The 26,352-nt window shown below is 32.9% G+C and overlaps 1 protein-coding gene across 6 annotated transcripts in view; it reads right to left on the bottom strand.

Annotated features, from left to right (window-relative positions):
* Positions 1 to 26,352, bottom strand: part of ANKRD17 (ankyrin repeat domain 17) — a 171,411-nt gene that overhangs the window by 116,735 nt on the left and 28,324 nt on the right. Inside the window, exon 1 of one of the 6 annotated variants that reach the window (XM_036927557.2) lies at positions 20,107 to 24,920. The exons of the other annotated variants lie outside the window; for them this stretch is intronic. Within the exon in view, the coding sequence (XP_036783452.1) occupies positions 20,107 to 20,160 (54 nt within the window). The 5' untranslated portion in view covers positions 20,161 to 24,920. Of the gene's footprint in view, positions 1 to 20,106; positions 24,921 to 26,352 lie in introns of those variants that run through there. 6 annotated transcript variants of the gene reach the window in all.

Here is a 26,352-nt window from a genome sequence, read left to right on the forward strand (position 1 = left end):
CTAAAGCCGCATATAATACTAAAATATAATGAATACAACTAATCCTGAAAAAGCACCAGGAAAGAGGACTGTGCCAGACTGCGTACACCTGGAAAAAAGAGTAGACCTCATGGAATAGGGTAACGTACCAAAGACGTAGCCTGACAGGACACAAACCCTTCCCGACGCCAGCTCACTGGCTGGAGGAAGAGAAACGGAGTGGGGAGGGAGTGGATGCCTGGGACTGCTGAATACCTAACTCTGGAGATCTGCACTGGGAGCACAAACCTACATTTCATGGTGCTTTCATGATACTCTCATGATTAGGGGATTAGAAAGCTAAGACAGGCAGAATTCCTGGAGAGACTGAGATTCCAGCTGCTTGTGGAAAGCAGGGATCCATATCTGGCTGCTCTGGGACAAAAGAAAGGTAGGCAGTCTGAGAGACTTCCTAACAAGGAAGCCCTTAGCAAGAAGGCTACTAAAGGTGCAAGAACTGCACAGAGCTTACTGTTCAGGAGAAAGGACGGGTAGACAAAATTGTCTGGGTGCACTCTGCCCAGCAGGTTGGGAGCTTTCACGATTTCCAGGTGCTCCAAGCCCCTGGCTGGCTACACAGCTCCAAGGACCCCCTCCATGATACACAGCCTACTGCACCTTTCTACCGGTCAGCCCCACGTGGCTCACAACCCGGCAAACACTACCCTGGCGATAGGCCAGCCAGAGGGAAGATCTGTCTACAGCAAATACAATGCAAAGCATAGAGGCTTATACCTGTGTGCTCGGTTGACTGGTTCAGGCAGTGGAGACAGGCGTAGCAGCCAGGAAGCAGGAAACAGCTCTTTCCTCCCCCCAGGCACCAATACCACTCCCATATGACCCCTGACATTGCTTCAGGGGCTGAGCAGCTCCAGACAGTAGAGCTTCTGGACACTAGAGGGTGCCATATACAAAAATGAAATGCCAAAGGAACCTGGTTCAGAGTAAAATTAATATAACTCCTGAGAAAGATGACATGGACCTCATGACTCTTCCTGAAAGGGAGTTCAAAATAAAAACGATTAACATGCTCATGGAGGTACGGAAAAATATCCAAGAACTCAGGAATGAATTCCGGTTGGAGATCTAATCGTTGAAGAGCACAATGGAGGGTATTAAAAGCAGATTGGATATGGTGGAGGAGATGATAAATGACATAGAAACTAGAGAAGAGGAATAAAAAGAAGCTGAGGCACAGAGAGAAAAAAGGATCTCTAAGAAGGAAAGAATATAGAGAACTGTGTAACCAATCCAAAGGGAAAAATACTCCTATTATAGGGGTACCAGAAGAAGAAGAAGAGAAAGAAAGGGATAGAAAGTGTCTTTGAGGAGGTAATTGCTGAAAACTTCCCCAATCTGGGTCTAGGAGACAGTCTCTCAGGCCATGGAGATGCAAAGATCTCCCAACACAAGGGACCCAAGGAAAACAACACCAAGACATATAGTAATTAAAATGGCAAAGATCAAAGATAAAAACAGACTATTAAACAGAGCCAGAGAGAAATAAGACCACATAAAAAGGAAAGCCCATCAGGTTAACATCAGACTTCTCAGCAGAAACCTTAGAGGCCAGAAGGGAGTGGCATGATGTATTTAATGCAATGAAGCAGAAGGGCCAGAACCTAGATTACTTTATCTGGCAAGATTATCATTTAAATTTGAAGGATGGATCAAACAATTTCCAGATAAGCAAAAGCTGAGAGAATTTACATCCCATAAACCTTCTCTACAGTGTATTTTTAAAGGGACTGCTATAGATGGAAGTGTTCCTAAGATTTAATAGCTGTCACCAGAGGTAATAAAACCACAGTAAAGAAAGTAGAACAGTTAATTACTAAGCAAGTGCAAAATTAAATTAACTATCCCCAAAGTCAATCAAGGGATAGACAAAGAGTACAGAATACGATACCTAATATAAAAAGAATTGAGGAAGAAAAAGGAGGAGAAAAAAAGAATCTTTAGATTGTGTTTGTAATAGCATATTAAATAAGTTAATTAGACTCTTAGACAGAAAGGAAGTGAACCTTGAACCTTTGGTAACCACGAATCTAAAGCTTGCAATGGCAAAAGTACACACCTATTGATAATCATCCTAAATGTAAATGGACTGAATGCACCAATCAAAAGACACAGAGTCACTGAATGGATAAAAAAACAAGACCCATCTATATGCTGCCTACAGGAGACTCACTTAAACCCAAAGACGTACACAGCCTAAAAGTGAAGAGATGGAAAAAGATATTTCATGCAACTAATAGGGAGAAAAAAGCAGGAGTTGCAGTACTTGTATCAGACAAAATAGACCTCAAAACAAAGAAAGTCACAAGAGACAAAGAACAACATTGCATAATTATAAAGGGGTTAATCCAACAAGAAGATATAACCATTATAAATATCTATTCTCCCAACACAGGTGCACCTACATATGTGAAACAAATTCTAAAAGAATTAAAAGTGGAAATAGAATGCAATGCATTCATTCTAGGAGACTTCAACATTGCATTCAGTCTGAAGGACAGATCAACCAGACAGAAAGTAAGTAAAAACACAAAGGCACTGAACAACACGTTAGGACAGATGGACCTAACAGACATCTACAGAACTCTACACCCAAAAGTAGCAGAATACACATTCTTCTCAAGTGCACATGGAACATTTTCAAGAATAGATCACAAACTAGGCCACAAAAAGAGCATCAGTAAATTCAAAAAGACTGAAATTGTACCAACTAGTTTCTCAGACCACAAAGGTGTGAAACTAGAAATAAATTATGCAAAGAAAATGAAAAACCACACAAACACATGGAGGCTTCACAACATGCTCATAAATAACCAATGGACCAATGACCAAATAAAAACAGAGGTCAAGCAATATATGGAGACAAATGACAAAAATAATTCAATACCAGAAAATCTGTGGGATGCAGCCAAGGCCGTGCTAAGAGGAAAGTATATTGCAATACAGGCCTACCTCAGGAAAGAAGAACAATCCCACACAAGCAGTCTAAACTCACAATTAACGAAACTAAAAAAGAAGAACAAATGAGGCCCAAAGTCAGTACAAGGAGGGACACAATAAAGATTAGAGCAGAAATAAATAAAATTGAGAAGAAAAAAACAATAGAATTAATGAAAGCAAGAGCTGTTTTTTTGAGAAGAAAAAAAAAAAACAGGTAAAACCCTAGCCAAACTTATTAAGAAAAAAAGAGTCTACTCACATAAACAGAATCAGAAATGGGAAAGAAAAATCACAATGGACACCACAGAAATACAAAGAATATAGAGAATACTATGAAAAATTAAATGCTAACAAACTTGATAAGCAGAAGATATGGACAACTTTCTAGAAAAATACAACCTTCCAAGGCTGACCAAGGAAGAAAGAGAAAATCTGACCAGGCCAATTACCAGCAATGAAATTGAACTGGTAATCAAAAAACTACCTAAGAACAAAACTCCTGGACCAGATGGCTTCACTGCTGAATTTTATCAAACATTTAGTGAAGACCTAATACCCATTCTCCGTAAAGTTTTCCAAAAAATAGCAAAGGAGGGAATACTCCCAACCTCATTCTATGAGGCCAGCATCACTCTAATACCAAAACTAGGCAAAGACACTACAAAAAAAGAAAACTACAGACCAGTATCTCTGATGAACACAGCTGCAAAAATACTTAACAAAATATTAGCAAACCAAATAAAAAAATACATCAAAAAGATCATCCATCATGATCAAGTAGGATTTATTCCAGGGATGCAAGGATGGTAGAACATTCGAAAATCCATCAACATCATCCACCACATCAACAAAAAGGACAAAAACCACATGATCATCTCCATAGATGCTGAAAAAGCATTTAACAAAATTCAAATCCATTCATAATACTCTCAACAAAATGGGTATAGAGGGTAAGTACCTCAACATAATAAAGGCCATATATGACAAACCCACAGCCAACATCATACTTAACAGCGAAAAGCTGAAAGCTTTTCCTTTAAGATTGGGAACAAGACAAGGATGCCCACTTTCCCCACTTCTATTCAACATAGTACTGGAGGTCCTAGTCATGGCAATCAGACAACACAAAGAAATAAAAGGCATTCAGATTGGCAAGGAAGAAGTTAAACTGTCCCTGTTTGCAGATGACATGATATTGTACATAAAAAACCCTAAAGAATCCACTCCAAAACTACTAGATCTAATATCTGAATTCAGCAAAGTTGCAGGATACAAAATTAATACACAGAAATCTGTAGCATTCCTATACACTAAATGAACTAGCAGAGAGAGAAATCAGGAAAACAATTCCATTCACAATCACATCAGAAAGAATAAAATACCTAGGAATAAACCTAATCAAGGAAGTGAAAGACCTATAGTCTGAAAACTACAAGACATTCATGAGAGAAATTAAAGAAGATACCAATAAATGGAAACACATCCCGTGCTCATGGATAGGAAGAATTAATATTGTCAAAATGACCATCTTACCTAAAGCGATCTACAGAATCAATGCAATTCTATCAAAATACCAACAGCATTTTTCAACGAAGTAGAGAAAATCATTCTAAAATTCATATGGAACCACAAAAGACCTGGAATAGCCAAAGCAGTCCTCAGAAGGAAGAATAAAGTTGGGGAGATTATGCTCCCCAACTTCAAGCTCTATTACAAAGCCACAGTAATGAAGACAATTCAGTACTGGCACAAGAACAGACCACTGGAACAGACTAGAGAGCCCTGATATAAACCCAACCATATATGGTCAATTAATATACAATAAACGAATCATGGACATACAATGGGGAAATGACAGCCTCTTCAACAGCTGGTGTTGGCAAAACTGGACAGCTGCATGCAAGAGAATGAAACTGGGTTACTGTTTAACCCCATACACAAAAGTAAACTCAAAATGGATCAAAGACCTGAATGTAAGTCATGAAACCATAAAACTCTTAGAAGACAACACAGGCAAACATCTCCTGAATAGAAGCATGGGCAACTTCTTCCTGAATGCATTTCCTCGAGCAAGGGAAACAAAAGCAAAAATGAAGTTATGGGACTACATCAAACTAAAAAGTTTCTGTACTGCAAAGGACACCATCAACAGAACAAAAAGGCATCCTACAATATGGGAGAATATATTTGTAAATGACATATCCGACAAGGGGTTGACATCCAAAATATATAAAGAACTTACATGCTTCAGACCTAAAAAGCAAATAACCTGATTAACAAATGGGCAGAGGATATGAAGAGACAGTTCTCCAAAGAAGAAATTCAGATGACCAACACACATATGAAAAGATGCTCCACATCACTAATCATCAGGGAAATGCAAATTAAAACCACAATGAGATATCCCCTCACACCAGTAAGGATGGCCAGCATCGAAAAGACTAAGAACAACAAATGCTGGCAAGGATGCGGAGAAAGGGGAACCCTCACTGCTTGTGGGAATGTTAGCTAGTTCAACCATTGTGGAAAGCAAAATGGAGGTTCCTCAAAAAACTAAAAATAGAAATACCATTTGACCCTGGAATCCCACTCCTTGGAATTTACCCAAAGAATACAACTTCTCAGATTCAAAAAGACATATGCACCCCTATGTTTATGGCAGCACTTTTTATAATAGCCAAGATATGGAAACAACCTAAGTGTCCATCAGTAGATGAATGGATAAAGAAGATATTGTACATATACACAGTGGAATACTATTCAGCCATAAGAAACAAATCCTACCATATGCAACAACATTGATGGAGCTGGAGGACATTATGCTCAGTGAAATAAACCAGGTGGAGAAAGACAAATGCCAAATGATTTCCCTCATTTGTGGAGTATAACAATGAGGCAAAACTGAAGGAACAAAATGGCAGCAGACTCAGAGACTCCAAGAATGAACTAGTGGTTACCAAAGGGGAGGGGTGTGGAAGTGTGGGTGGGGAGGGAGAAGGGGATTGAAGGGTATTATGTTTAGTACACATGGTGTGGGGGATCAGGGAGAATAGTGTACCAGAGAAGGCACATAGTCAATCTGCGGCATCTTGCTGTACTGATGGACAGTGACTGCATTGGGGTATGGGTGGGGACTTGATAATACGGGTAAATGTAGTAACCACATATTTTTTTCATGTGAAACCTTCATAAGAGTGTATATCAATTGTACCTTAATAAAAAATCAAAGAAATAAAAATAAAGGGATGAAATCAATAAAAATAAAAGTGTGAACACAATAGAGATGAAATCTATAAAAATAAAAGTTCAAGTAGAATTTCCACAGTTGAAAAATACAGTATTCGCTATAAAAATTTCAAAGGTTAACAATGACGAAGAAAGGACCACTGAACCCAAGGCACAGCAATTGAAATGAGCTAAACTAAAGCATGAAGAGGAAAAAGACAAAAAACACAGTGGCAATGTTACTTTTAAGATATAACATAGTGTGTAAATTGGAATCCCAGGAATAGAGGAGGTTGGCAGAAACTACTTTTGAAGAAATAATGCCTAGAAAGTCTCAATATTAGACCTAAATATAAACTTTTAAATCTAATAAGCTCAACAAATTCAAGCAGGTTAAATTGAAAGAGAACTATCCCAAGGCAAGTCACAATAAAACTACTGCAAATCAATAATTAAAAAAAAATCTTAGAAAGCACAGGAAAAAACCATTATGTACAACGGAATAAAGAATGATTGCTTACTTGTCATGAGAAAGAATGGAAAACAGAAAACAAAAGAAAGACACTTTTTAAATACTGAAAGAAAAACATCTCAACCAAGAAAAGTGTAGCAAAGTATACTTCAAACATAAGGGGAAACAGACATTTGGAGACAAAACCCAAGACAATTTGTCATCAGCAGACCTGCACTATAAAAAGCATTAAAGGAAATTTTTTAAGTAGATACTTCATGAAACTGGATTCACACAAAGTAATGAAAAATACTAGAAATGATATAAAAATAGGTATCTTTCTTTTCCTCATTTAAGAAAATATCTATAAATAATAATCTATTCTGGAGATTCATAATATACATAGAGATAAAATATATGACAATAATCCCATAGAGACATAAGAGGAGAAATATAATGGTGTAAGGTTCCTAATATTATATGCAAAGGGTTATATTATTAGGTGAAGGTAGCTGTAAGTTAAAACATGTATATTGCAAACTCCAAAACAACCACCCCCAAAATAAGAAGAAGTAATAAAGCAACAGAGGTAATAAAATGAAATACAAAAATAATCAAGTAAAGTCATAAAATTAAAAAAGGAGTAATAACAAATGGGACAAACAGAAAACAATTAGATAGAAGACTCAAACATAAAATATTGCTAATTACACTAAGTGAAAATGGACCAAATACACCAACTAAAAGGCAGAGATTGACAGTCTAGATAAAAGGCAAGAGCTAACTATACCCTGTCTATGAATACTTTAAATATAAAGACAGAGATGTTAAAATGATGGAGAAAGACATATCATGAAAACATTAGTAGTTTTCACTGGTAGAAAAATTATTATTATCAGACAAAGCAGAATCCAGACAAAACAAGGAAGACTAATAAAAAAGGGACATTTAATTACATAAAAGGATCAATTTAGCAAGAAGATACAATAATCCTAAATATTTATGTGCCTTATAACAGAGTTCCAAAATACATGAAGCAAAAACTAACTGACCAAACAAAAAAATGAGCGTCTCCACAATTATAACTGAAGATTTCAAAACTTACAGTAATTGATAGAACAGGTAGAAAGGATATAAAAGATTTGAACATTATTAACTAATGTAATCTAACTGACATTTATGAAACACTCACCCTAGCACTAGAGAACATATTCTCTTAACTGTGCATAAAACATTTACCAAAATGGATCATATTTTCAACTATAAAACAAGTTTAATGCAAAATAACCAAAATCAGAGTACAGTATACTCCCTGACTACCTGTAATTAAGTTGGAAACCTGTAACATCCCAACATATTAGAAATTAAATAAGCTACTTTTAAGCAATCCATAGAAACATTCTCAAAAAGAATTCCTCATCTGAATCAAAGATGACCAAAAATGATTTGAGTGACTATTTTCTCAACTCTCCCCAAGATGGTATATAAACAGTGCAATTCTACATGTGCAAGAGAATAAAAGAGGTCTTATGGATTAGAGCTTAATTCTCCCATGAAACCCCAGGTGAGAAAGGCAGAATTAGTCAGAGAAAGACATAAGGTAAATTACAAAACATTTAGGACTAAATGATTACAAAAATAAAACACCAAAATTTGTGGTATGTATTTACTGCAGTACATACAAATTTATAGCTTTTAATACAGCACAGAAAAGATGGAATGTTAGAAACATATTTAAGCTTCCACTTATAGAGACTACAATAAGAACCAATTAAAACCAAAGAGGAAGGGAGGAAATATATGAATAGAAATCAATGACACAGAAAATGAACAAAACATAGAAAAATTGATGACATGAAATAAAAATCAACTTAAAGTTTATCAAAAATTGATAAACTTAATATTAGGCCATACAAGAAACAGAGAAAAATGCAAATAACCAGTATCAGGATTGAAGGATATTACAGATCCTACCACCATTGAAAGAGTATAGAACTATTATGAACCATTGTTAATTCAACAACTAAGACTGAAACCATTTCCTTACAAGACTTAAAATCATCAAAACTGACAGACAGGATAAATAGCTTAATGTCTATAAAAGAAACTGAATTTTTAAGTGAAAATCTTTCCACAAACAAAACAATAGGTGCAGATGGTTACCCTGCTTGATTCAAACATTCAAGTGTCCCCAAGCTTTCAGAAAATAGAAGAGAAAGATACACTCCCAATCAGTTTATGAGGCAAACATTTCTATGACACACACAAAAGAAATGGTTAAAGGTTTTACAAGAAAAGAAAACTAAGAATCAGTATGCCTTGCGAAGAACAATAATTCTTAACAAGATGTTAGTAAACCAAATTCAGCCTCAAATAGGGCCATGCATGTATCGTAAGCAAAGAAGTTTATTTATCCCAGGAATACAAAGTTGGTTTAAAATCCAAAAGTCAATCAACATAATTTATAGTAAGAGAATAAACAAGGAAAATCATCTCAAAAGACACAGATAAAAGGACCTGACAATTCTATACCCTGTGATGATAAAAATTATTAGCAAACTAGGGACAGGAATATTTCAACCAAATAAAGGAATCAAGAAGCAACTAGAGATAACATCACATTCAATGGCAAAAGACTGAATACATTCTCCTCAAAGATCAGGAATAAGACATGGCTGTCCACAGGTACTCAATGCTTTTCAACATTTTACTGAAGGTTATACCTAGTACAATAAGGCAAGAAATAAAGAATTAAAGGCATATAGATGGAAGTAAGAGGAGAAAAACTGACTTTATTTGTATAGATGACCATGTATGTATAAAACCCTAAAAATCAGGCAAAAACAAAACATGACAGAACAAAATAGAACTAAGTGAATTTAGCAAGCCTATAGGATTCAAGATCATTGTAGAGATATCCACTGCACTCCTATATATAAGTAACAAACAAATGCAAAAATAAAAAGATTGAAATTTATAACAATTAAAAAAACTATAAAACATTAGAGGAGAAAGGAGATTAGCATATGCCACCCCAAAATATGCCACTTGCTGCATAAAGATTATTTTGACTGAAGGCAACTGAGAAACAACAGACGCAGGAGGAACTCTATGTCCTTCCCCTTTCTGTGTAAAAGCAGAGCATAAATTTCCCTTTGTGATGTTTTCCTTCCTGCCCTCTCCAGTACGAGGAAGAGGAAAAAGACTCTTCATCATAGGAGATGGCTCTTACCACTGGGGATGGCTCTGACTTCAGTCTGTATAAGAAACCTTAATAAATAACCCTTATCTACTACCGTTTGTTTTCCCATTTATTTACCTTAATTTACTACTCCTACAAACCCAAATCCTATTTCCTTTGGCTACTCACTTCACAATTTATTGTTTTTTGTTAAAATGTGAGAGAAGCCTTACCTCTTCTTTGGGTTCCACTTCTTTTCTACTGAGGCCCCGCATCCATGTGTAAATTTCTCCTGTTAATTGCTTTTATCAGTTTAATTTGCAGTCCCCAGCAAATAAGCTTAAGAGGATACTAAAAAGTTTTTCCTCCCCTACAGGACAAATTTAACAAAATATTTGCAAGATTTGAATAGGGATTTGAATAACAGTGCCGAGAGAAATTAAAGGAAATGTAAATAAATGATCATTATGTGGGTCAATATTATGCCAGCTATATAAAACACATTTCTAAGTCTTATTCAGCTAAGAAGTCACTAGCTTGCAACCTTTGCTCTGAATGGTCTCAAGTTTCTCCTTGAAACAAACCAGACCATCAGAAAACTGAGTACTCAGGATACATTATTATATTTTTAAATCCAAATGCATTTTATCAGTAAATCCTTGGCTTACTTTCTGTAGAAACAATATAAAGCTTGCTTATCTTTGGAATGAAGAAGTTATTCACTACAACATGCAGTACCTCCTTTCTAGGTGTCCAAGGAGAAATTTCTTTTGGAATCTAAATTTAATAAAATACTTCAGTTCTCTAGCTAGTTGAGTATGCCTATGGAGCTTACGGACAATACAAACCTCAAAACCCATTAAGTTTCTAATTTGCCTCTTACTGCTAATTAATTTTATCTAAGCTTACCAATCCCATATTGCATATGCATTTCTGTATACTACTTTTACTTCTGCCCTTAATATACTAATTCTGCCTTTTGTATTTTTATTTTTTAGAGCTTATACTCTTGTAAGTTATTTCAAATTCTTTTGTGGGATGCAGTATCTTTCACATAAATACGTAAGTATTTCTTTTTAATTTAGAAAGCCAAGGCACCCATATTAAAGAATTTACTATTTAATCAAGGACATAATAGAGACCATAAAATATTTTAAGTGTATGCAGTCTTGCATTACTTCTTAAGAGTAGAAAACCGTGGGAGATAATGAACTTGAAAGGAAGACTAAAGAAAAAAAACACAGGGAAGGAGTAGAACTTTGAATAATGAATATATGGTGAACAATGAGCAGTAACAGAGTAAGAATACAATATAAAAACAAACAGTTCAGATTAAATATGGTAAAGATAAAGTTCAGTGTGTAAAGGAAGTCAAATAATAGACTGTTCAGGTACAACACAGAGCTTGGATTTGATTCTTAAATGTGAAATAACAGTAAAACATGTTATAAAACTTACAAAATATATGGGAGATACACACCATTATCTCATTTTGTTTAGAAGTTCCTGAGGTCGCTACCTTAAGAAATAGTTATAGATTTTTATGTCTAAAAGGGATCTTAGAGAAATTATATGGTACAAATTAACTTTAGAGATTAAGAAAAGCAAAAATAAAAAAAATACTTATTTCAAATAACATGCAAAGATGACAAACCTTAAAGCTACCACCTGGGTTGTTAATTTGAGTAATATGAGTAACTTTTAGTATCCTACCTCATTCTATGTACACACCTAACCAAAGCTAATTAAAAGTTCAAAGAACTTCCCCAGGGAAAAAAACGGGAAGATAATTCCTTCACGATACAAGAATATCTCAAATGAAAATTAAAAACAAGTATTTACTGTGCTCAAGATACAAAGCTAAGTCACTGAAGACATCAAGAATAAAACTATTCATAAAAAAATTATATAATACTATAAACTCGACGATGAAAAAGGAAGACCATTAAATATAATCTTTTTAATACTTAAAAATCAATGTCAACGTAATTCAGCATTCTTAACTATAAAATTTATAAAAGACATACTTTGTAATTCATAAAATATTATAAAATTATGATCTACCTGCCATGATTTTTTTAAAAGGCAGAGTTTTAGTATTTTTGTTCTTTAAACGAATAGTTTTATAGGAGAGATCACCTTTCTTTCTATCCACTTAAATCTCCATTTACTTTTTCACCAACAAAACTAGTAAGAGAAACTGAGAAAGATACTTTGAAAAGATAACAAAGCATTGTACAAATGTGACAAAATATGAAAAAGGAAATCTTTCCAATATGTGTAAACACTTAAACACCAGGACTTTTTTTTTTTAATCTTAACAAGTATTCTCTTATGAAACAAGAATTTAGAAACTTTTTCAACCTAGCTTAAACAGTTAACACAAATATACATAGGTCTTTATTATGATGACAGGACATAAATTACAAATGCAGAACACGTGACAAGGACTAGGGACATGGGAACAGGACAAATTCAAGATTGGAGCTAGCTAGGAATAAACAGTAGTTAGATGTATGAGAAGGTCAGCAAGTAAGAAGGGTCTTTGTAAAATGAAGGAGTTAGGCAGGCCATGGTATCCAGCCACATAGAGGATTAGAAACTAGACACTCTGTAGCAGGACAAAGAAATCAAAAGGAAGTATGCAACAGGTATCAAAACTCAAAAAGGCTAGATAATAAAACACCAGAGACTAAACAATTCAGATAGCACAGAACACCAACAAGCAGTTTTTAACTCTTTCTCAACACTGTTCCTCATCCCAACAGTCCCTTGGAATTTGCAGGTGGGGAGAAGAGTTTGCATCTAAGAAGTGGAAAGACAGATGTGTAGATGTTACTGACATTTTTCTTTTCCTATGGGAACACATGATTTTAATGCCAATTTCTAAATTAAATTGTTACAAAAATATAGTATATATAAATATAAATAAAAGAGGAAGGTTTAAAGTAATTTTAAAATGACTTAGTTATGCTACTGAAAAAAGGAATTTGAACTATCAGCTTAGTCTTTGGATAACCAAGATATATATTATCTGAATCTCGTTTTTCATTTTCATAGGCAATATAAAAAAAGAACTTCTCAGTTCTTAGTCTCAGAGAAAGAATTTCTCTTGACTGGATGAAAACCAGCTGGCAACTGTGATAGGATATAGAAAAGAAGCCTATAGCCTTTAAAATGAAAAATATTCAAATTTAACAAATATTTCATGTATTTATCTCACTTGCTAAAAAATGAGTATTTAAAATAATTTATGAACTCCTTTCCTAATCATTCAGTAGAATTGTAACATTAAGACACTTGATAGAATTTACAAACCCATTTCAGTATTTATTCTCTATCAAAATCAAACTGTTATTACTTAATGTTACTCTACAAGCAAAATGACTTTCTACTTATTTCTAGCTTCTCCTTTCACACACTATGTCATTCAGGATACTCAAACTCCTTTTTCATTAATTCTGATAACGAATCCAGGACTTAATTTTAAAACAATTTTCAAATTACAACACAAAATTTTTCCCACTTCTTAAGATGAATTAAGAAACCTGATAAAATAGCAAAAGAAAGTTATTCAAGTGTGGTCCACAGGACCCATAGGGATCCCCACGACACTTTCAGAGGGTCTGTGAAGTCAAAACTATTTCTATAATACTAAGATGTTATTTGCCTGTTTCACTTTGTTGACATTCACACTGATGATGCAAAAGTAATGGTGGGTAAAACTGCTGGCCCCTTAACAAAAATCAAGGCCAAGGTACCAATCAACATATTCTCTGCTATATACTCAGAATTAAAAGGAAAAAGCGGGGAAAAGGAAGGCCACTTCCATTATGAAACAGTGAAAGTATTAATTTTTAAATTTTCAACCTTGAGTATGACTTTTTAATATTCTTTGAGACAAAACAGAAAACATTCTGTTGCATACCTGAGTACAGTAGTTACCTCTGTACAACTTCCATAAATGTGAGTTAAACCAGTAGGTTTTTATCATGAACACTGTTTTTACTTAAGACATACTAGTTATTCAGACTTAGTTAGCATATATTTTCTTGAAAACAAATGAAGTGAGCCTGTCACTTCAAGGAAAATAAATCAGTTTCTTTGTCATCAGTGATAAATTCGAGCTTTCAAGCAAAATTAGAATTTTGGAAAACTTTTATCTGACAATGTGAATGTGACAGCTTCTCAGTTTTCTAAAAAAAACCAGTGGTGATATTAGGAAATGTTTCGATTTTTTTTTTTTTAGCACTGTAGAATAGAATGTAGCAGTATTTGGAAGTCAGTAAATACTTCAATGTTCATTTTTCAAATTACCTATGTATGATGTTACAAAATCAGGTACGGGTAAAAGAATCCATTCAAAATATACAACAAACCTGTGGATTTTAATCTAACAAAATGTAGAGAAAGCCATTAATAATGCTTCAGAGTCCCACACTGCAACTAACCTCTAGGAAACATCATATTTGTAGTTTCAGGAGTGGTATCAAAGAATATTCACATTATCTGACAGAGTTATTAAAACATTCTTCCCTTTTTTCTCTTAGAAACCATATTTTCTTCTTAGGTGTCCTCCAAATAATGTACTGCAACAGACTGAATATAAAAGCAGATATGTGAGTCTGGTTATCTGCTACTAAGCCAGACTTTAAAGGTATTTGTATAAATGTAAAACAGTGCCATTCCTCAAAGCCTTTTTTTTTTTTTTGAAAATAGCTATTTTAACTATGTTAACATGTAATGGATTTAGTAGTTTTTTTTAAATGAACAATATAAATATTTTTAAATTTTCTGAATTTCAATTTCTAACATAATTATTGATAAACAGAACTCACATAATAAAAACTCTTTGAGTCCTCAATTTTTAAGCATGTAAGAGTTCTGAAACCTTTGATAACTACTGATTTAATCATTTTTAGGCTAAAATTTTCATGGCCTGACAAATGAGTGTGATACTTTTTAGCATAAAATTGTATATGAGCTGTTTTTAAAAATAGTTGTTGAATATTAGCTATGTGCTAAGTGCTGTGCTGAATGTTTACACAGATTATCTCATTTATGCCTTATAAACATTCTAGGAAATAGATACCTACCTCTTCATAGAGTCATTTAAAGGATTAAATAAAACAATGCTTGTGAAGCACTTGGCACAGCCCCTCTGCATAATAACTTAAATTTTCAATAAATAGTAACTAACGTGCTCAATTACTACCACCACCATAAAACTATGTGAGCATCCTATGTACAACATATATCCATATATAGCCAACTAGTTAGAAGCCTGACTCCATTCAAGACCAAATATTAATGGCCAATATTAATCTAACACTCATTAAACCAAAAGTTATCTCAGACATTTAACATTTATAAAAACACGACATGAAAGGCTTTTCTTGGCAAATGTGGAAGACATATAAGACTGAGTTCTTCAGTCAAATGTCCAAACAAGAGCTTCCTAACAATTCAGAACCAACAAAGTGCCAATGCTGTTGCATGTACATGCAGTTAATACATGATGTAGCCCTTTCCTAATTCACACTCCACAGTGTCCATTAACTACTGAACTAAGATGGATTAACATGGAACCAGTGGCATTTGGACAATTCTGTTTTTAATCTCATATGAGAGAAATAGATTAGTTCACATACTTCTAGTTGTACTATCTTTTTGCAAACTGTTGGAGCCTTCTTATTCCACTAAAACACCAGTGTTCTTTTTAGGGATTATTTAAATTAAGTATGTCTTTAAGCTACTCTACGATGCATTTCCCCACCAATCGTGTGTGAAAGCAGTGTTACAATTTATGACCCTCCAAGATAACCTTGACTTCCAAATAAGATTATTCATAACGCATAAAATAGCAGGGACATGAATGTGTGTATGTAGAGTGTATGTCAGTATATAAATGAGTGTGCATTATTATATATATACATATATACAATATACTGACTTAAATTGTCATAGAAAAACCTTTAAGGACAAAAAGATGAACATGGGAACCAGGTGATTTTGGAGACAAACTGACATTCATACATAACAATTAAAATGATAAGCATAAAAAAAGGTAACATAAAGGTGCTTAGATATAGGAAAATAACTGCTTACTGAAAATTTAGAATGCTGAAAACAAAGGTTTCAAACTATTTGGATGAACAAATGAGATAGAATATTAGTATTGAAATACACATCTGTATTCATCCCAAATTCAAGAACGTTTAAATATCAATGTCAGAAATTTTGTCCTATGAACTTAAAGCTTTGTAAAGAAAAATTAGCCAAACTAATCTCATTTAATTTCATCTGCCTAGCACATTTTAAAGGTACTCAATAAATACTGGAGGAAATTATGAGATTCAATCTTCTCAGCATGTCTAATTTTTCTAAAACTTTTTCATGAATGGAAACTGTTATTTATATCAGTTCAAATCATGTACATATTTAGCTAAAGTTACTGTCTCTAGATCGATCAACTTATGCTTATGCCCTGAAAGTAAGTCCAATTCTTCCTAGTGAAAAATGTTACGACGATTATACTAAAATACAGAACTTTAGAAATCCACAGACTTGATGATATAACATAGAAATGATGTGCATTACATAAGCCCATGTATTTTACGGAATAAAAAAGAAATAAAGTATCTGATGAAAGAGTCTACTTCATGGAGATTTATCATTACTAAAAGTAATTTTTATGGTAAATAAATAGTAAGTATTTTCCTGTCTGAACTAAAATGCACTATTTACCATTAGCCCATAATGTTGACAAACCAAAAGGAACAGTAACTTTCAGTATTATTTTTAAAAAAAGAAAAAATCCTCTGATGTGAAGATAAATATAGAGAAAGCAATGGTTCCATAATAAACCTACTTACTATGTTTAAATTTGATCCTTAATTTAGCTCCACCCTAAAGGATTCAGCCAAATCCTCAACCCCTCTATATCTCTAGGTAACAACCACAGAGATTTGGGGCTTTTTGTTTATGTATTAAAACATGTAAAATCAAGTACAGATGAACTTCTTAGAAACCCTGGCTTTGACAAAAGAACAACAATGGGCACGAGAGCTGTCATACTTGACACTGTAACTATTTTTATTATCATAAAATAGTTACTTTGTTAAAGCAAAAATATGTTAAATGTTATGCCCTGAAAAAATCATTTTGAATTTAATTAAAATTAAAAGATGGACTTATCTGAATTTCTCATTTCTAAAACAATTCTTACTGAAAACTACTAAAATGGGTTCAATTATAAATAATAAAACTAGAATATATGGTAATTAAGTTTCTGAAATGACCTGTTTCATGTTTTTGTATAAAACAGCTTCGTTTTATATACATGCATGTATACATATATACATAGTATTTCATCATACACACAAACTTGGAATATACCCCAAAAAAGTTTAGAGGACTTTTTCTTCTTATTGATCTAAGTACTAAGATCCATTCTTATATTCAACTTACAGGAAAAGCATTAATATTCTAAAATTATAACCATATCTTAGCAAAACTAACATAAGTAACATAAGACATATTTATATAGTTTCCCAGTCCTTTTCTATCACCTATATTTGCAAATTTCCTGAGTAATAAAATGGGCAAAAGGAACAAACAATTTTGGCTACTCTGGTTTGAAGAAGAAAATTACTGACTGGATTATTTGGATAATTAAAAAAAGCAAGTTACTGTATTTAATCCAATAGTTGGATAGCTGAGAAGCAGTGATACGTTAAAATCAACCTTTCCAGTTTTAGGTATTAGAAACGTAGTATTTTACTAAAGATTTTGAGTATCATCTAAAGATTCAAGTTAAATACATGTGGGGTGTATAAAATAATCACAATTTAAAAGGTAAACTATAGCATTATGAGAATTAATCTCTTCTATATTCACTGATGATACTGATTTTGTTTTCTTTTTACTAACATTTACTAAAAACACCTTCACAAATTTATGATTCAAAGGACCAAGTTACACTCAAAAAGACAGAAAAAACAGAAAGGGTACAATGTTTAATGTAAAAAACTAGAAATCTACATAAAATTCCAGATGCTCAGTATATAAAGTCACAAAGATGAAAATTATGACAAACTTTAAACAGCTCAATATTAGGTACAATAATAAAATTGTCACTGTGGTATGTAGATGAACTTCACTATTCATTATTGAACATTTATACAAGGCAGTAACCTTTTAAAAAAGCAAAAATATTTTTCTGGAAAGCTTGTGTAATACGTATTTATTCTCTTGCAACATGAAGTTATCTTAGAAAATGGTACATTTTGCTTCAGGAAGTTAGCAAGCTTATTTTCCTTGAACTTTTATTTTTGTATTAGGTCATTATAAGTACTTATAATTTTGGAAAAGAAGTATGTTTTATTATTACTTGGAAAAATATCACATCTAGTCTGTGAATTATTGACAAATAGTCAGTTAAATCAAACAATATTAAAGAAAGAGAACTACTCACTAGCATAGTTTAATGTAACAGGTATATAGGAACCAAATTAAGAGAGACTGAAATTAGAACAATTAAAATTAGTTTATTTAATAACTAGTAACAAATGATCAAATTAGGTAATGTTAAAATCTTAACATGACATTAAACAATTTTAGTGGCAATAATGAAAATCCAGTCTTTAAGATAATATTAGAAAAACCTGTACTTAGGGCACAAAATGCTCAAATAGGTTTTCCAGGAAATAAACAAGACTTCTAAAATCTGTTATATACTTATTTATATATACATATATGTATATATATATATATATATATGTATATATATAAAATGTCCAAAGGTCAAACAGAACTTATAAAATCTATAAAGCACACTTCTTTAAAATCCAAAATTTTAAAAAAGCAAAGTAAAATGTAGCACTAGAACTTTACAGATTTATTTAAACTGAACCACTAAAAAGTCATGTGACCACTCCTAATTACTCAAGTTCCTTGATGAAAATGTACACCACTGTTTCTAAGTAGATAATTCATCACACCATTTCTAAGGAAACTCACTAATAGTATCAAAGTAAAAAAAAAAAGAAGAGGAAAATAATGGAAATTAACCAGAGTATTCAACTTAGACAATAAGCTCTCAGGAAAGGGGAAAAGAGTATGTTGGCAGGTGTCTGCAAGGAGCTAGATAATACAATGGAATCGGTTTTCATCCTGCAGAACAACCATGAGACTTGCTGCAATGTCAGCTCCAAGCACACACTGAGGGACTCCAGAAAATGCTCATTGATCATGCAGCACTTTATAATGCGCATAGGCTTTTTTCTCCTAACCCCACCTAGCTTTCCTTTGCAGTTTATTCTCCCAAGCCCTCTCCCCCTAATAAAAATCTCTTCAAGATAATGAAATATTTAATAAATTGTCTTAACAATCTAAGTATTAAGAATACTACTTACCATCATAAAGCCTCTTTATCTGAATTAGCCAGTTTTTTCTTAATAAGAGGGGAGAAAACCCTACAGCCCCACAGATAAGAAAATGGGATTTAAATATCTGTAACTATAAATACAAATGTCTGATAATATACTACAACCAAGGCCAAAACCAATTATAGTTTCACTTTGACATGTATTTATTTCCTTGAGCTGATTTATATTCAGATAGGTTCTTAAAAAACTGATACAACCAGGAAAAATAAAAAGAAGATATAATTTAAAATACTCATGACTCAAAATGCAGATTTTTATTGTGAGTTGTCAAGCATTACTGCCTTAAATTTTAGGGTCTTTTAATTTTTAATTTAATAATTTATTTTATAATAATCAAAGTCACATGAAAAACCAAGAACCAGAGTGTGCCAGCTAAATTAAGCAATCAGACTGATATATATGCTTAATTTTACCTAGAAACTTCACTGCAAGCAGAGCTTTGGGCTTAAATATGTAAATGAATTCTAAGACATGCAATACTAAACCTACTCAAAGCTGCTTTGCAGACCCAACCTTCTAATGAGTTAATCTAAAGGTCACCAGTAGCACCAAGGCCTTTCCAAGGCCCTTTCTTTTATTTCCTATCAAACATATCTACAAATTATGAAACATGAAGTTTAAACAAAATAATTCTAGACTTGTTTAGTAATCATGTGAATCAGACTGCCACATTCTCACACAGAATAAGGTCTGACTGTATCTGCTTTTATGCTCAGCCTCTCTTTGCTCTCTTCTCTAATCTATTCATCTGTAAAATAATTCCGGCAGGTAAGATTTCTTTGTTCAGATTTCAACTTTCATTTCATTTACAAACCTAACCCTACCTCAAGAATGTCTTCTAGAACATATGCTTCCATTTCAGCCGCTGTCTCCACCATGTTTTATCAAACTGCCATGTTTCTTACTGCACTATGATTAGATCATTGCCAGCAGGAACACTCCTCTGTGTCAGCAAGGGAACAGGAAATGGAATGTTCTATTACATGCCTAAAGCAGCTTAGCTGTTCACTAGCCAGGCATCTACCAAAAGAGCAGGGGGTGACTCACTGTGTATTTTTTAAAGATACAGAAGCTCTATTCTAAAGCAAACTTCCGTCATGTAAGTTCAGCAGACAAAACAGACAGTCTCTTATTTCACCATTTCAAATTTTAAAATCCTAAAAATTCAAAAAAGAATTAATTACCTCTTTTAGAAAAGCTATTTAAACACATCCGGCTTCCTGCTTGAATAAAAAAGGCTGAAGTGAAATTACATAGCAATTTATCCTTACTAAAGCCTTCTGGTAAGTAATGACTATTAAGAAAAGGAGAAGGCAAGGTAATACAAATTAGGCATTTGTTACATTGGGCAAAATTCATTATATACATATACATTACAGGTGTTAACTTGAGGGTGTCAAAAATAATTATCCTAATGTAGTTCTTTATGGTAACCTGGTTTTCGGTAAACTAATCTGTGATACCTAAGAGAATAAGATTAATATTTAATTGATTTACGATTGCTGAAGCAAGACGTAACACACTATGGTTAAATTCATTTTCTAGGAATGCCTATAACTTTATCAACTAACCAAAGAAATGGCTTTTCCCTACCCCGCCCCTACTCATAAATAAAAGTGACTAAAATATTTCAGATAAATGAATTCAGAAACACTGTATCTGGATCACTAATTAATAGCAAATAAAGTGGTGACTGACAGTAGAGCCAATTCATATGTATCCATATGATAGCCAATTCATATGATATCCTCAGTTTAGTATAATTTGTTATTTTGTCAATTTCTTCCTTATGTAATCTGGAATATGGAAAATACAATGAGAAAGGAACAATGCTTTATGTTCTGTGGCATTGAAAAAAAAAAACCCTACACTTGTCAAACTGCCATACAAACTGAACTTGATGAGATCCTTCAATGTGCAGATTAACAATCTATAATTTTAAATTGAACAGTCTTCAATCCAAATTCTCCTAAATAAAATGAATTGTTAAAAAGAAAGGAAAAAGTAAGGAAAAAATTAGACGAGGGAGTTATTAACACATACAGCCAAATCTATCTAAGTTGAGAAGAGTGATGGTATGAATGATATTGCAAGTAATGTCTCTTCAAAATGATGTCATGTTTTAGTGGAGATTTTGTAGTTCTCTTGGGCCTCCGTTTATCAATCTGTAAAATGGGTAACATTCATCCAACATGAAATATCTATTGTATATCAGAAACTGTTGTAGGTATAGTCAGCAAGACATACAATTTCTCTTAGGTTTATATGAAGATTCAAAGAGAGAAAGTATGTATTACTCAGTTTCTGACATTTTACCTTTACTGTGTTCAGCAATACAGTTGTTTTTTTAATAAACATGTTATTTAACCCTCACAATAACCCTGCTAAGTGATAACAACTTAAAGTAATAACAATAATTACACTGTGCTTACTATATGCCATTTTAAATGCATTGTATATATTAACTCATATAATTCTCACAATAATCCTAACAAAGGTAGGCACTATTAACTCCATTCTACATATGTGGAAACTGAGGCAAAGAGAGGTTAAGAAACTTGCCTAACTTATTCCCAACTAAACTAACTAAATTGAGGAGCTACAATTTGAACCCAGGTAGTTGCTCCAGAGTACATCCTCTGTATCATCTACTCTATTTCCTCCAAGTGATATTATCCTCATTTCACAAATGAAGAAATCATGTCTCAGAGAGTGTACAGTTATACAGCAGAATTGGGATTCAAAACAAGAACAGTCTGACTCCAAACACTGTGTGAAATTAATGAAAAACAAATGATTATTTAAAATAATGTTTTCTCAGTTCATATATAGTGCTTACATTTATGTATGGGTATGCCTGGCATTTGGAGGCTCCTCAAACAAAATAATTTCCATTGTTAAGAACTAGTTTAAGAGGAACTAGCAAACTGGCTTCTATTTCCTAACAGGTCAATTCTTCCCATGCTTGAAATAAACTGCTTCAACCTCAGATTAAGAGAAGTTACCAGCAAGGTTTCTTTTTCTCAAACTTTCCTCCAACATAAGCAAGCCAAGATAGATTTGAGTTCAAAGAATCTTTATGTTGAAGCCAAGGACAGGCTTTCCAACTTAGACAAGGTATCAGCTCCCCCTAAGGCTCAAGTCAACCAAACCATTCACTCTTTCCTTCCCTTCTGTTCTAGGATTATGGAGTGCTTATGTTTTCTGACATTTACTGTTAAGTTTTTAGTAATAAATATGTGATATGCTTTCTCCTTCAGAATTATGTATATTTATCATCTCTGTCCCTTACAGATCAGAAGTCTGATGAAAGCAGTTAACACTTTGTTCATCAATGTATACCCAGGGCCCCCAGTCTCTGCAATAAGGCAGACACTTAAGTATTTGTTGATGAAATAACAAATGCATGAATAAAGGAATTGTTTGATACCCTGTAATACAATCTCTTTTAATTTATGGCTACCACTAGGAATAATATCTGATGACAAAAAAAATTTGGTCTGTGACTACTATCTTTAGGTTACTGAAATAAGATCTTAAAAATATTTAATATAAACTGTATCAGAATTTCTGTAATTCTTTGTTACTATAGCAAAATAATTATTTTTCTCATCATTTTATTTTCTGGTCCTTTTTGTTAATATGATAGCCTATGCCATACCACAGGATAATCTGTGCAAAACGGTGTGAAAGGAGATTCATATACATCTATCTTAAGACTCTACATTATAGAAGTGAATCACCTTCCTTCTAGTTCAACCTAATTTTGTAGGCAGAAAAACTGTTTTCCTATTTCAACAGCACAAGGTCTTTCATTTTTGCCAATGACAAAAGCATTAAAGTATAAATAGCAGTGGACATACTAAGAGTTAGGCAAATATATACCAACATGATAAATAACTAAAGAAAATGATTAAAATGTCCAAGTGACCAGAAAAAGAAAAGCCTCTCTCACCAAAAAGGACAGAAGAAGGTCAATAAATACCAAGATTAGATGAAGGGATCTCCTAAACTTACAATTTTATTTAGGACCAGCACTAGCACTTGCTTCTTTGAACAAGGAACAAGAAAATCAAATATACAGACACAGACACACACAAGTGTGTTACATGCAAGCAACACTATTTTGTATGATTTAAGATTTTCTTGGTACTTGTTTTCTCACATAAGACTTTTTAAATAAAAATTCCTTGTAAAGGAGTTTTGTTACCATCAAATATTTTCTTCTATTTAGGGAAGGGCAAGAGTTTTCAAAATCCATGCTTTCAAACAAAACAAGGACAGATAATTGGTGGTAGGATAATTATTTCACCTACTTACACAAAAACAAACTACTAGAAAAACAGTATCAAAACTTCCCCTCTCAAAAATGTATGAAATGTAGTCATTACTTTATAATATCTCTATTTTTCTTTTTCTACTCTGTTATATATTTTAGCAGAGGTACAAAACCCAAGTGTGAAATAGACTAAAACAAACATAAGTGAGATACAGCTATTTGAGTTAAATAGAATTTAAATTAAAAGATTAATAAAATCTGGTCAAATTTCTTAAAGTAAATACAGTATTAATAACATCATCATCATGATTTAACCTTTCATTTCTTTTAAATGAACCATTCCATTATATGACTGAGGGTTTTAGATGTATGTCTAAGAAGGCAGCACAAGAATATTCTTTTCATTACCACCACAGTTTACTTGCTTTTATTTTTAACTATGTTTTTTATCTATGAAGTAACATACATATATGGAAAACATTCACATACAACACTTACTTTCACCAACTTCTAAAAAGCACAGCTAGTTAACTGTATCCTTCTAAAACTACATATATGAAGCACATTTTAGTCCTAGATTATTTTTTATATGCATACATTTCTGCACTCCGATTTTTAAAATTTAATACATGATAATTAGCACATATAAATCTACCTCTTTGAATTTGACAGCTGCTCAAAATTTCACTGATGAACTGTACTATATTTAATTAGTTTCTATTGATGGATATTAGTTCTCTTTCTAACGTTTTATAATACTGCAAATGATAACGCCCAGTGAAAGAGCACACATACTCTGCCCATGCCTAAATAAAACTGTGATAAATTTCTTGATAGGTAAATGTATTTACACTGTTATGTTACCAAACTATCCCCTCAAAAAGATGAACTAATTTACACTCTGAATGAGACTGCATGCTTCCATACAAATTTAAGTATTAATGATACAAATCTATTAAGAAACAAAGATCAGAATTTAGCATCAGCTCTAAAACACGTTATCCAGTTTTATCCCTAGTTCCTCATTTCCACTTTTCAATGAACCTCAAATGAAAGTTACACTTCCTCTCATCTAACTTCTACCCCTTACTGAAAATATCACATGAATTCATTCTGACAGATTAAGAATTTCGATTATTTACCCAAAAAACAAACAAAAAAGCCTACTTATTTATTTGTGTTTACTCTGTTTATACGTAGTTGGAAAAAAGAGAATGGGGAGTCAAATGATCTACTTTTAAAAAAGCATTTCTATTGAAATACAAATTCCATCCAAGTTTAATGGATTCTTTAGAGTAAACTGTGAAGTTTCTGCTAGAATTTAGTATTCTAAAGATCCTGAATTATTTGGGTATATTCTCACTAAAGTAAATTAATAAAATATTGTTGGGTATATTTATGTTTGCCTTCCAGATTTATTTCAACTACTCACTTAAATACTCTAAGCATGAAATTAAAAATAAAATTGACTAAATCTTCACAGGGACTTTCAAAATAAATGTTAACGGTTGGAAATGCTTCTAGATACATGTAGGAATACCTACAAGGCTTAGGTATCAAACAATTAAGTAGGGATATTTAAAATTGTAACCTCATAAATATAAATAAAATAATACAAAGGCCACCCAGTAGTATATTCTAAATGTGAGAAAGGGTATGAAAAATTTCATAATATTTTATTGCTTAAATGAACTTTTTCTCAAGGATAATACTATAAAAAGTCCTACTTAACTTTTCTTGGAAAGATCATCATTAGCATTTTGGTCATTTATTTACACAAATATTTACAGAGTGCTTATTAGGTGACAGGCTTTAAATTATTACACAATGGATAAAGAACAACCAAGTCAGTCTACTCCATCTCCAAGAGTCTATAATCTAGAAAAACTTGACCCTGATTCTCAACATAGTTTAAACATCAAAACCTTAAGTGCTTTTTTCCTCTTCTCCCTTTCTATTTTTCTTTACTCCAGCTAATAAAAAAAAATCTGAAATTCCACTTACAGCAGTGCAGAAAATATTATTATAGCTAAACATTTCATTCAGATGGGCCCTATGTACACAATGGAATACAAGCACATTGTTGTCTAAAATATAAGTAACACACTAAGTAAAGTAAGAAACAAGTAAAGGGTAGAAGTTTTCAGTAAGGGGTAGAAGTTAGATGAGAGGAGGTGTAACTTCCATTTGAGGTTCACTGAAAAGTGGAAATGAGGAACAAAGGATAAAACTGGGTAACATGCTTTAGAGCTGATACTGATTTCTGATCTTTGTTTCTTGACCCTCCAATAGTTCTGCCTTTTAGACACTTGCATTTGTTGTCTTTACACATGATGGGTCACACCACGAATTCATTCTTTTTCCAGTATTTCACAGTAACTGACAAAATATTTATTGTTTTTAGATCACATTCATCAGCACCCCGTTTGTATTGCACACATTTTCAAAGAAAAATTCAAAAAGTAAATGCATAATACAAATTAGTTATTTCAGTGTTTTGGTTTTGTTTTATTTTAAATAGGCTGAATCTATCAATAATACAGCACTCTCAATTTCATCAGCAACACAGTAACTGTGTTCTGTTCCAAAGCAACAAGCACCCATCAGCAAAAACATCCACAGTCCTCTCTTCAACCCTGCACAGTGGTGGGGAGAGTATAAAGGCTGGGGACAAAAATCCAAATTACAAGAAAAGACAAGTCCAAAGCCAATTTTTTATTTCCACCACCCTTCTGAAGGACAACTACTATTCTACTCTACAGGACTGAATATACAGCTCCAGGTAACTCAC

Source organism: Manis pentadactyla, chromosome 5 (genome assembly GCF_030020395.1).
Source record: "Manis pentadactyla isolate mManPen7 chromosome 5, mManPen7.hap1, whole genome shotgun sequence".
NCBI classification, from domain to species: Eukaryota; Metazoa; Chordata; class Mammalia; order Pholidota; family Manidae; genus Manis; species Manis pentadactyla.